This window comes from Juglans regia, chromosome 9 (assembly GCF_001411555.2).
Source record: "Juglans regia cultivar Chandler chromosome 9, Walnut 2.0, whole genome shotgun sequence".
NCBI classification, from domain to species: Eukaryota; Viridiplantae; Streptophyta; class Magnoliopsida; order Fagales; family Juglandaceae; genus Juglans; species Juglans regia.
The window spans coordinates 7,007,630-7,020,189 of record NC_049909.1 but is presented as its reverse complement, the minus strand read 5'-3'; the positions used below and the strand labels follow the sequence as shown (position 1 = coordinate 7,020,189).

General features: G+C 35.6%; 1 protein-coding gene across 1 annotated transcript; it reads left to right on the top strand.

The window, feature by feature from the left end:
- The first annotated feature begins 54 nt into the window (after nt 1-54).
- LOC109003850 lies at nt 55-12,360 on the top strand. Its single transcript, XM_018982173.2, has 15 exons — nt 55-158; nt 316-455; nt 556-911; nt 1,027-1,308; nt 4,741-4,824; nt 5,150-5,227; nt 5,346-5,417; nt 5,891-5,974; nt 6,052-6,129; nt 6,267-6,332; nt 6,418-6,473; nt 7,050-7,092; nt 7,219-7,302; nt 7,347-7,353; nt 12,221-12,360. Exons 1-15 carry the CDS (start codon nt 55-57, stop codon nt 12,358-12,360), a joined length of 1,674 nt encoding a protein of 557 aa, XP_018837718.2.
- Nucleotides 12,361-12,560: the final 200 nt, after the last annotated feature.

Below are 12,560 nucleotides of genomic sequence, written 5' to 3'. Positions count from 1 at the left end.
CCCTCCCTCCTCGCCTCCACATATATCATCTTCTTCGTTATCTTTCTCTAGATAATGGGTAGTCAGACTCTGAATGGTCTGTGGCCTAAGCATGAAATCGGTTACAGAGATGACGACCCATACCTCTTTCCTAGCCAAATGGCTTCATTAGACTTGAGGTAACAACTGGGTTCGGTGTAGTAATATTATTATTTGTTTTCTTCTTCTACTTCTGTAGTTCTTTCCTTTTTTTATTCAAATTGAAATCAAATTTCAGGAATTTTTGTACTGCTTTATAATTACTTCCCTTCTTTATTTGAGTATATTTTATTGTAGCTGGTATTCTCCCATGGATTGGCAATATGAATTGCCGATACAAGAGAGCTTTATGGATGCCATTCCTTTGATGGAGAGCTTCCCTACGGAAAATCTGTTTGCATCCTTGGACCTTGAACCAGCCATAAGCGTAATGCAAGGTGATCATCAAAACAATAAACAAATGTCAATATATGCTGCATCCCTTGCTTATTCATTCGAGTTTTGAACTTGAATGGTTTCAGTCTTTTATTAATGCAGACGATGTTTCCTGCGGTTATGGGAGTTGGCATGGAGTTTGGAATGAGACAGGTCCTAAGCTTGACCCGGAGAACCTGCAGGCTAATTTACTGTTGCGTAACAATGATAAAAAAGGCAATAACGGACCGAGGGAAGATCAGGGGAAGATGAAGAGGTACAGGGAAGAGAGATCCAGCAGTTCAAGACTTCTATCCAGGAAAACCATTTCTCAGTACTTTTACATGCCCATAACGCAGGCAGCGAAAGAGCTTAACGTGGGTTTGACACTTTTGAAGAAAAGGTGTCGAGAGTTGGGTATTCGTAGGTGGCCCCATCGGAAGCTGATGAGCCTCCAAACCCTAATCAACAATGTACAGGTTTCATTTCTTTCTCTCTCTCTCTGTAATCAAAGCAACGAATCTGCTCCGTTGATAAAACCTGTATATATGTATATAAGAATTTTCTGAGCGTTTGAGATCGATATATATGCAGGTGTTGGGTAAAGAGGAAGGAGAAGAGAGTGAAGCAAAGTTGAGGGAAGCAATAGAGATATTAGAGAGGGAGAAGAAGTTGTTGGAGGAAATTCCAGATATGCAACTTGAGAACAATACGAAGCGGCTTAGGCAAGCTTGTTTTAAAGCTAACTATAAGAAGAGAAAGCTCGGGGGGATGATGATGGATTCTCAATCTTCTTCTTCCAGCAGCAATCGTGGAAGTGCGGATGGTTATAACATGGCTAATTATGAGAGAAGGAATGAAGAAGAAGAAGAAGAAGAAGAAGAAGAAGAAGAAGAAGTGGATGAGATATCGCTCTTTTTGGCCGACTTCTTTCCATGATAGTCATGCAATGTTCTAATTAATATATAACAAGGCTAATCTAAAACTTCTAAAGCAAGAAACTCATGAGAAACTTAAATCTAGTTTTGTTTTTATTTTTGCTCGTTGTGTGAATCTTTTGGACTGGTTATCAAAACTTTCTTATTTGTTAATAGGCGAATTAAAGTACGTACGTACTTCCGGAAGTTTATTGCACTAGCATGAAATGTTATACATTTGATGATGCTAAATATGCCGTACTACTTGGAGCACTTCCAATAAATTCTTCATCATATTTTTTAAAATAATCATCAAAATTCATTTTTTTTTTACATATTAATTTTTATAATATAACATAAATCAGTTTATCTATTTTTTTTTTCATATCATTTAAATATTATATTTTTTAATATTTTTTATTCATTTCAAATATTTTCTCTAACTACTAATTAATGATATCCTCATAATATCTTTTGGTATTTGGAATATCTCTCCATATACATTAATGTCATGTAATTATATTCTATTTTAAATTAATCTAAATTTATAAGCTAAATCAAAATATAAATTAATTTAAAAAATAAAAAGAAAAGATTATATAATAAAAATAATATTCTCAAAGTATATTATGATCAAAATTATATCCATTCTCAATAATTAAAAACGTTTACAACGATCCCATGAACAAGATCCTTCACATGTAGCGGGATCACTATATCAAATGTAAAGTGTATTTAAAATACAAGATCTAAAAGAGTTCTCTTTTGAGAGTATTTTTTTATATTTTAAAAAAAAAAATATTTTGCAAGTCATTGAGAGTGCTCTAGTTGGGCAACTCATGTATCTTCAAATCCATTATTTTTTTTTCTTTTAGTCATATGATTAATTTACGTCTTTCAAGTCGACATTTATATTATTAACCAAAAGAAAAATAAAACATATATAATATTAGCCATGCATTTTTCCGAACGAGTTGTCATTTTCTATCTTTCAAGTACTTTCACCCCATCATTAGGCCGGAGTTGCGTCTGAATCTTGCAATGGACAACCCTATTTGTGACAGCGCGCGTCTCGATGTATAGCCACTTCATCTCTCTCATGCATACGTATTCTTAGACATTATAGACAAATATAGGCAACATTGCAATCTCCACATGAGCGGTAGTAGGCGTGCGTGCGTGCATGGTTACATATTGGGCGTAAGGAAGAAGAAAAATTAAAGAATATTTACAGAAATATCATACATAGCGCTACGTACTGATCAATTATAAGTAACGACGTTCATGATTGCTTAAAAAAGGATTAAGTCATGTGCGTATTTAGTGGGAATACTAGTACCAGCTAGCGATGTAAACTGAAGAGGCCATTCCACGGATATATAGTTCGTATGTATATGAATTGATCATTAAACTTGACTCATGCACCTACAACAAGAAAGGTTTTTTGCAAGGAAAATATAATATTGTTGCAAAAAACACTACAAGAAAAGGCTTTTTGAAGTGATTTTAAGTTTGTCAAAAATAAAATTGTCGTAAAAAGCATTTGATTGTGACAATTTTTACACCGTCGCAATCTTTTTACATAAAATTTTGAAATCAGTTTTTTGCATCGATTTTTTTTCACTTTTTGTGACAATAATATTCGCCGTAAATACTAAATTGGTCTTTTGCAATGATTCTTTATTTTTTGCAATGAAAAAATTCGCCGGTATATTAAAAAACTTGTTACGACAGTTCGTTAATCGCTGCAATTGTGAAAGTGGTCTTTTGCAACGATTATTTAACTTGTAAAATCGTCGAAAAAATTATTTCCAGTGATTTCTTAATCGTTGCAAAAAAAAAAAAGAATAACGAAAATAATACTTATTTTCGGCAATTTAGATTTCACCGGTGAATTAAAACACGAGTTTGGAAAACACAGATGGAGAAATTAACTATTAAGTTTTTGCGGCAACTTTATTAGCTATTGTGGAGACTTTTTCCGCCGCAATAATTTTTTTTACTGTAGCAAAATTTATTTTTCATCGAATGCAAAAAGCGCCACAATAGGTAATTATTGCGGCGAAAATTGTCGCCGTAAAATATTTGCGGCCACTTAAAGTATTATTAGCGGCGATGTAAACTCGCTGCCAAAAGCTAATTAAATTAAAAGCCCCACTCGTTTTCCTTTTCATTTCCCTCCATCCAGTCTCCCCCCATCTAGTCTCCCCCCTCTCTCTCTCCAATCCCTCCAACGCAAACAACCCACGCCTTAGCACACAGCCCGTCACCAACATTCCCACCACCGCCACTGCCACCTCATGTCGAAGGCCACCCGCTCCTTCTCCCCCAGCCCCCACCGGATCTCTTGCCTCCCCGAATGTGGCATCACCCCTTTCTCTCTTGGATTTCTCTATATCGCCGCCGCTAAGGGCGCCGTTCGCCACCACCCACACGTCGATGCCGTCGCCAGTTCTCCGTCGGAGCCCCCTTCTCCTCCACGCCTAGTCCAATTCTCAGTCCGAGGCCCTCCCTCTCTCCCTTGCTCTGTTTGCAGCCCACAGCCACCAGGTCTTGCTAGCGCCACCGTGCTCCTCCCGAGACACCACTCCACTCCACGCTAAGCAACCACCACGACCACCCCCTGATATTGCCTTATGTTTCACATTTATGGGTTCTTTTCATTCCTGTTATATTTGCTTGATTTCTTGTTTTAGTTCTGTTTGGAGATTGGGTTTTGTGTTTATATGTGTGATCGCTAGTTTTTTTATGGGTTTGTTTATATGTGTTTATACTTGAAACATTTGAGATTCTTTCCCCCTAAATGAGAACTTAAAACCATCAATACGTGATTTACAGATATAGTCTGCATATGATACTGGCCAAAATTGTCAAGGTGAATCTTTTAATGTTTCAAATGTGGGAGTAGATTATGTCAAGGTATAATGGTAATTGACCTTGAATGGTCTTCAAGCATTTATTAGTGCATACATATACATATACATATGGCCTTATAAATAAAAGTCTCTTACTAAATGAAAATATGTTAAGTTACTGAAGCAGTAGGTTTTGCGGCCAAGTTGGAATAACATACTTTGTAGCAAGTTTCATATCTGGAGTGATTTAATCTTTTGTTGGGAGAAAATTAGCCTGCTTTCACCTTTTGTTGATGCATTCTGGATCACCACCACCCTCTGAGCTTCCATGGAAATGATTTAATCTTTTTTTTAACACTCACTACTTAAGGAAAAAGATATTAGTAGTGATACTCCTGTGAAGGGTAAGGATTACAATCTTTATTTCTAATGTGGATGGTATGGCTAGCATATTGGGATGCTAGCCATACCCACTTTGCTCATGAATTTTAATCTAATGACTTGCATTGCATTTTTAAATGATTTTTTCCTATAAGCAAATTAGAGGTGGTAGAAGAATTGAGATATCTATATATGACATTGTTGTTGGTGAAGTTGTACCTCTTAACATTGGTAATCAGGTACATGTTTCTTTTTTGTTGTTCTTATTATATGTATATATATTTTCGTTGGAGCTTTGAAAATCGGGAACACTCTTTGGATGATTTTAGATGTTTCTTCTTTCACACCCTATTCCTTTGGGCTTCTGTTATTGTCCCCAACGGGGCTAGTTTTCATGATTCTCTTGTAGCTCCTAACTTGTAACTAGGTGTTCTCTTTGTGTACTTTCTGTGTACTTAGGCTTTGTCTATTTACTTTATTCTGTAAAACTTGTTTTTACCAATAAAAAATAATATATTACCATTGTTATTTAAAGTTGACTTGACCTTCTAAATCTTTCTGCAGGTCCCTGCCAATGGAATTTTAATTTCTGGTCATTCTCTCGCAGTTGATGAATCAAGTATGACTGGAGAGAGCGAGATTGTGAGCATTCCTACCCGTCTTGTCGTTTTAATTTGTCAATTAATATTTCTTTTTTCTTTTTGAAGAATGAACTTTTTTTCCAGGTTCACAAGGATTCCAGAATGAACTTTTTTTCCAGGTTCACAAGGATTCCAGAAATCTGTTTCTGATGTCTGGCTGCAAAATTGCAGATGGTAGTGGCACCATGCTGGTAATATAGGATTTTCTTAGCTTTTTTAGCAAGTATATCTTACATATATTCTAATATCTATTAGTACCATATAAAAGATAGTGGGATATGAAACATTGCTGCAATTCCTAGATTAAACAATTTTCGGGAAAAGGGAAGCTTGTTTTGAAAAAAAAAACATTACGTTGGAGTTTATTTTTATCCCCTGAAAGCATAAGCGTATAATTTTCATATATGGATCAGTTATTTTGATGTCTCTATATTTCATATATGATTGTTTTCACTTTTATAAAAAGAAGTTTTCACTTTTATAAAAAAAATGTTGTTCTTTTTAGGGGTTTACCTTTCTCTTGCTAGAGATGGAAACCACTTTTCTTTATGAATCTGAACATGTATTTGAAACCTTTTATATCTGGTCAGTCTCTCACATTGAGCCAACTTGCTTTGTGGTCTACCCATGTTCTATATGTTCCTTTTATTTGTTTATGTACTAGGTGACTAGTGTTGGGATGAATACTGAGTGGGGATTGCTCATGTCTAGCATTTCAGAAGATAATGGTGAAGAGACACCATTGCAAGTCTATTATCTTTTCGATGTTTTCTCTTGAAACTCATATTTTGCACATTATGTTTACTTTTAAATTATTTGTTTAAGGTACGCCTAAATGGGGTTGCAACTCTCATTGGTATAGTTGGACTTTCAGTAGCTGTCTCTGTCTTGGTTGTTCTTTTGGTAAATTAAACTTGGGACTGCTCTCTCTCTCTCTCTTTCTCTCTCTCTAATAGTGAATTATTGTGGATGACCTCATAAATTGAATATATGCAGATATTTTTACTGGCCATACCAAAAACTCAGTTGGAAATGCTTAGTTTATAGCAGGCAAAACAAAAGCTAGTGATGCCATAGATGCTGCCATTAAAATTGCTATTGTTGATGTATGTGTTTCTTTTGTATGTAGATATATATTTATTATTGTGTGGAGAATTTTATTTTCCTATTACCTTTGTTGAAATCTTGTAGGTCAACATAGTAGTAGTTGCGGTACCCGAAGGGCTTCCCTTGGTTGTTACCTTAACGTAAATTTGCCTGGCCTTATATATAATTTTGTTCAAATTCTTGCCTTTCTTAATCTCTCCTACATGTCAACCCATGTTCTTTCATTTTACTATTTTTCTTTCCGTAGTTCTTGTATTACCTTCAATTTATATATAGCTCAGATTGGTATTACCAACATCACCAATTTCGTCGTGGCTCAAGCAGTTGAGATATTCTAAGCCCACTTTCCCATTAACTTGCAGATGGTGCTGCTTCTAATTTCTTATTAGTGCAACCCATATTGATGTGCATAATGGAATGTATATACTTATATATCGGAGTTGGTAAATGATGAACGTTTTTGTAAAATAAAATAAAAATCTTCTTAAAGTTCCTTTAGGCTATTACTTGGGATATTAAATGGTCAAATATTCTAATTTTAAACCCATTTATTTTCTGGTAGGAGCGTAATTCTTATACATGTATTCCCACAGTCTTAACTGCTTATTTCTTGTTTATCATCTGAGACATTATTGATTGCGTGGTTGAAATTGTTTTAATTTTTCAATGTTCCCATATGTTACCACGGACTTATTATTTGTTTTACTATGATACAGCCTTGCCTATTCCATGAGAAAAATGATGGCAGACAAGGCCCTGGTATGTAATGTTCGGGATTTTCCATCCTTGTGCTTATGGGAGACCTTACTCACAGACGCTGAGGCACACACACATGCCTGTTGTGCGATTGGAAGTATGTTGTTCATAACCGAAGTTATGCTGCAGGTGCGAAGGCTCTCTGCATGTGAGACCATGGGCTCTTCCACAACTATTTGCAGTGATAATACCGGTACCTTAATGTTAAATCAGGTGAATTATTAATAAGTTGCTTGATCAATCTTTTCCTTTTTCAGGTTGGTGGTATGCTTGTTTTGGCTGATAGTTAATTGTAGATTTTGGGAGTGCACATAATGTTGCGTGGGCCTGGAATGCACAAAAAGCTCAACTAGATCCTTCTTTCCTTGCACCCAACTTTATTTTTTTTTGGGAGGGGGAGTTATCACTTTTCTTTTTCTTTTAGTTATGCATTTTTTTAATTGTGACATTTCCTTTTATTGATAGATGACTGTGGTTGAGACTTATGTTGGCATAGCTGTGAAACTTTTCTAAATAGGGTAGTTTATGCAAATTTTATGTTGAAGTTGCATATGCACTTCAAAAGAACTTTTCTGTGCATTTTTTGTGCATTTTTTTTTATTTTTTCTAAAACATCTTTTCTGGCAAGTAAAATTCACTGGAAATAATTTTTTTATCAGAAACATATTTGTGGCAACATTAAATCACCGCAAACAATATTTTGCAGCGAAAATTAACCGCTGGAAAAACTTAATGACGACAATAATTTAAAATCGTTAGAAAAAATAATGAGTTATTTGCGGCGATTTATTAACTTTTTGTGACGATACATATCACTGGAATTAACCTTTCTCAACGATTTTAATTGTAAACGAGAAGACCATTTTTGTCGATTTTTTGAACATTTATGACAGACTAAAATCGCTAGAAATAGTAATTTTTTGTGACGATTTTTTCCTGTCGCTGAAATTGATCAAAAATGGGTTTAGGATTTTGGCGAACCTGCAACAATTTATAAATCACCGAAAATGATCAAATGCAGCGATTATTATGGGTATTTGCGACGATTTTGAGCGCTGAAAAAAACCTAATTTCTTGTAGTGAAGCTTTTTTTTGTTGCAACTGACTATTGCCAATGAACAAGCTTCTTTTTTTTTTCTTTTTTTTTTTTAACTTTTTTACAAATAAGGACTTTTAACAATGAGAATTTATAATGAATGTGATGCGTTGCAGATATATTGCAAACAAAGTTCCAACGAATGTAAACTACTGCTACTGTACAATATTTATTGTGGAGGATAAAGCAACAATAGTTAAGTAACAAGTTATATGTTGGAAATAGGCATGACTATACTCACTTTGGCATGTTGAATTAGTTCTTCGATCCTCCTCTTCCATAACAAACTTCCAGCTAGCATGCATCATGTTTGCATGGTACTTCACAATCTCTTCTTCCGGAACAAACCTCCAACTAGCAGGCATCATATTTTCTTGGTACTTCACAATCTCTGTCACTTTTCGGTTATAAATCTTTGCATTATCACATGAGGGTGAGGTATGCCACTCAAGAATCACTAGCAGAATGGGCCCCATAGAACGAAACTTCGTAAACATCCCCCCACTCACTACCCCACGACGATTTTGCTTCCTTGTTGGTTGCACTATATATAAGAACACAATACAAACAAGTTTTTTTTAGAACAATTATATGAATATCTACATCCAGATTATCAGTAATATGTACATCATGCTCCATTTATTCACATATTCAAAGAATGTCGAATTGAATGTGCTTAACGGGCTAACCAGGGCAGTTCGTGGTGGCAGCTTTCACCATAGGAGCATCATTTAAGTTATTCTAAAAAAAATAGGTGGTTGATCTATTGAGTCATGATTTGATGTTGCAAATGCCGACTCGTCGCTTGCGGTGCCTAGCCTCGCTCCATGTGGCCTCCTATTGTGCCGCATGGCATAAGGTCTCCTCTGTGGCTTTCTTCGTACACTAAGCTGCCCTCGATAGAACGTAGTTCTTCCCCCACGGGCATTGTCACCCATCATACTATCTATATGCTTAACTATACATAGTATTTGTTGAGAAACTGTCCTATAATAGCAACCACATTAAGCTATACCACCCTTTATATGGTAATTTATATGACGTGTGAATCATTATTAATTTAAGTATAATTAAATACATGTCCTTTATATGTTAAGCAACTCGACTCCATATCATCTCATCCCAACACAAGAATTATGTTTAGTGCCATACTTCCAACGCATGAACAATTTATGTGTAGCAAAAACCATGATAAATCACCCCTTGATACCAACATATATCTTCCACTTCACTACCATGTTCTTCATAAGCCTATGTATAAATTTTCAAATATAAACCAACACAGACTATCCGTAGTTTACATCCTATATACATGCGAACGTTTACATCTATTGTACCACGAGCTTCATGCAATTAAGGCCTCTTTTGTTTTCACAGATGAGAAGAGTCAAGATTAAAGTTAAAATTTAAATAAAATATTATTAGAATATCTTTTTTTAATATCTTTTTTTCGAGATTGGAAAATTTGAATAGTTTATTTTATTTTTTGTGGGAATTTGGGGAAGTCGTAATAATTAGATGAAATGAGTTGAAAGGAGTTGTGAAAACAAACGAGGCCTAAAGCTTCAAATAGCCTGAAGATGAGGAAGGAAGACTAAAAAGCTCGTACCTTTACTCGATATGGAGACGGTTGGTTAATTTTGAAACCCTCCCTCATCGCTGGGATGCCAAAAGCCTATCACAATCTTACATTGAAACAAAAGCCCCAAACCACAAGCTCAATAAATGATGGCTAGAGCAGTATGGGTTGAATCCCAAACCAAAAATGGGCACCGAAGGCTGAAACAAAAGCCCCTTCCACAATACCTCAAAACCCCCAACCCACAATGACCCCCAAACTTGGATATAGAGGCACTGAAGATGAAAATCAACTAGGACATGGAATAGGAAGACTCGAAACTGTTCAATTCTTCAAGGAATTCTTGTGAGGTATGTTCTTCACTAAAAATACGAATCAGAGAAGGGTTGACACTAGAAATCGCCTTTGTCTGAGAGTGGAAAACAATGGAACCCCAAGATGAGGCATGGAAAGAAACTTGAATAGAACGAGTAGTGTGAGCTAGATATATATGTTTAAGTGGTACTTTCAATATATCCTGGATGGGCGTGCTTCATTTCTCCTGCGTGAACCAGATTGCGTAAATTACAACATTTGGGCTACCTTTATTATTAACCCTTACTATAAATGGCTGGCTCATTTTATAAAAAAATGTATTTTAAATTTTTCATCATGAATAATTGCGCCTAGATATTAGCTACCTATACAATTAGTAATACTTAATTATAATAAAATACTTGAACGTGAAAGTTTTCCTAAAAACGCAAAAATATGTTATTTTTGGACCAAGTTAATTACATGTGAAGTAATCGATGTTGTCACTCAAGCAGAACATCTGTTCCATCTTTCGTCCGGACTACTGTGCATGTTATTTACCTACCATGCCTCACAGAGTCTATCAAATGGATGGGTTGAACAGTTCATCGTTCGATCATCTCTTAAATCAATTATTTTACATAGGTGTATCAGAACTGGTCGAATGGAGCTTCCCAAACAATCTGGCATTCAATCAGCTTGCAAAATGTGAATTTACATTGTAATGTCAAAACGCCTCGAATGGATTGGGAAAATAGTTGATCGTTCAATCAGTAACAAACTCATGAAGTTTACATAAATAGCGTATCAAAGTAGCTCGAACGAAGTGGATGAACATGCAGTCATTCAAACACTGGAACTCAAGTTGCATCATGGCTACCGAACTGATGATGGAACAATTTTACGTCCAAACGGGATACTTTAACTACCACCAGTCCTTTGAATGGAATAGTAGGAAAATATATCAGTTCGAACAACCCTCAAGTAGCGACGTTTGAACGGTGTCTCTAAATTATATCTCCTCCGAACGACCCGCTCAATTTAAATACTCCCTACACGACGGCGTTTGAAGGCAATTCCTTTTGAAGCCCCTCTCTCCCTAGAGTGTGACCCAAGAACGTCGCACGAAATACATTTTCAAATAGAAAATGGTTCTCACCAAGCACAAAGGTAACGATTTATTTTCAAGATTATTCCAATGCTTTAATGAAAACCCTCCCTGGGTTGCATCAGAAACTTGTATCACAAGTGTGCTTTAGGATCAAACCCTAGATCTTATCAGTAGATGGAACTGAAAAATACATCCTCTAGTGTTAAATCTTTTCTATTTATTTTTTTCTCAAATAAGATAGGTTGTGTTGTGATATTTGTTGAAAATCATCATTGGTATTTGAGGAAGCCTTACATTTTCTCCAATATGTTTTGTTCTTCCTTTAAATCTTGCACACCAATTGTTTTAAAAAAACACTCACTCACCAGGACCACTCGATTTGTTTGTTGCTTTTCCCGTTTCTTCTCTTTTAATACAATATTGTTCATTCATGCTTACATTAAGTCTATCACATTCATCACTCAGTGTCATTATTTCACAACCATACTGCAATTATGTAACTCAATGTCTTTATGTCTATAAGTTCATATTGGATACTAATAGGATAGGCTCCATTGTGATGTTTGTTGAAAGAACCCTTGTACAGGTTAATTTGTATTTGAGGAAGCCTTTTGTTTTCTACAATATGCTTTGTTCTCCCTTTCTCAAATCTTGCACACCAACTGTTTGACAAAAACTCTCACTCAACATAAGGAATCGATTTGTTCGTTACTTTTCTTGTTTCTTGTCTTTTAATACAATATTGTTCATTCATGTTGACACTAAGTCTATCATATTCATCACTTGTGTCATTATTTCACAACCATACTACAATTATGTAACTCAGTCTCTTTATATCTATAAGTTCATAGTAGACACTAACATAGATTCCTACTTTTCCATCCAACTTAAAGTTGGTGATATTTGTAATGGGCTCAATTTGCTTACGCCATTATAGTTCGGACCATTAGATGAATTATCTAGCATATCTTGTCATGATCACATGTTTTTTAGGATTTTTCCTTCTGATCTCACAAAATTAATAGATTATCCCATAAATGTTTGTATGCAGTGATGGCTGGAGCAATTGGTAAACACTACAAGATGCCTGCTAGCAAGTTGAAGAAGCAGAAAACTCAGGCTAGGCCCTCTTCGACCACAGGCGGTGATGTTGGTACCAAGTCCAAGAACCAAGGGAGTGAGAAGACGTAGTATGACAGGTTCCAAAACCGGCCCATACTAGGTGAACGAGCTATTAAGCTATCTGATCTAACAGATGAGGCTTTTTGCTTCATACCACAAATATTTCATTCCCAACATTGGGAGTACTTGACTTCTGAACCAAAATTGATCTGTGTTGAACTCGTCCATGAGTTCTATGCAAATTTTACATCAATGATTGAGGATCCCCT

Excerpts from the sequence above, each read along its gene's own strand:
- LOC109003850 (XM_018982173.2), top strand. The coding sequence starts at position 55 with ATGGGTAGTCAGACTCTGAATGGTCTGTGGCCTAAGCATGAAATCGGT. Across the intron at positions 1,309-4,740 it reads ATGAAGAAGAAGAAGAAGAA|CAAATTAGAGGTGGTAGAAG; the intron begins GAAGAAGAAGAA and ends TTTTCCTATAAG. Across the intron at positions 6,130-6,266 it reads CTGTCTTGGTTGTTCTTTTG|TTTATAGCAGGCAAAACAAA; the intron begins GTAAATTAAACT and ends GGAAATGCTTAG.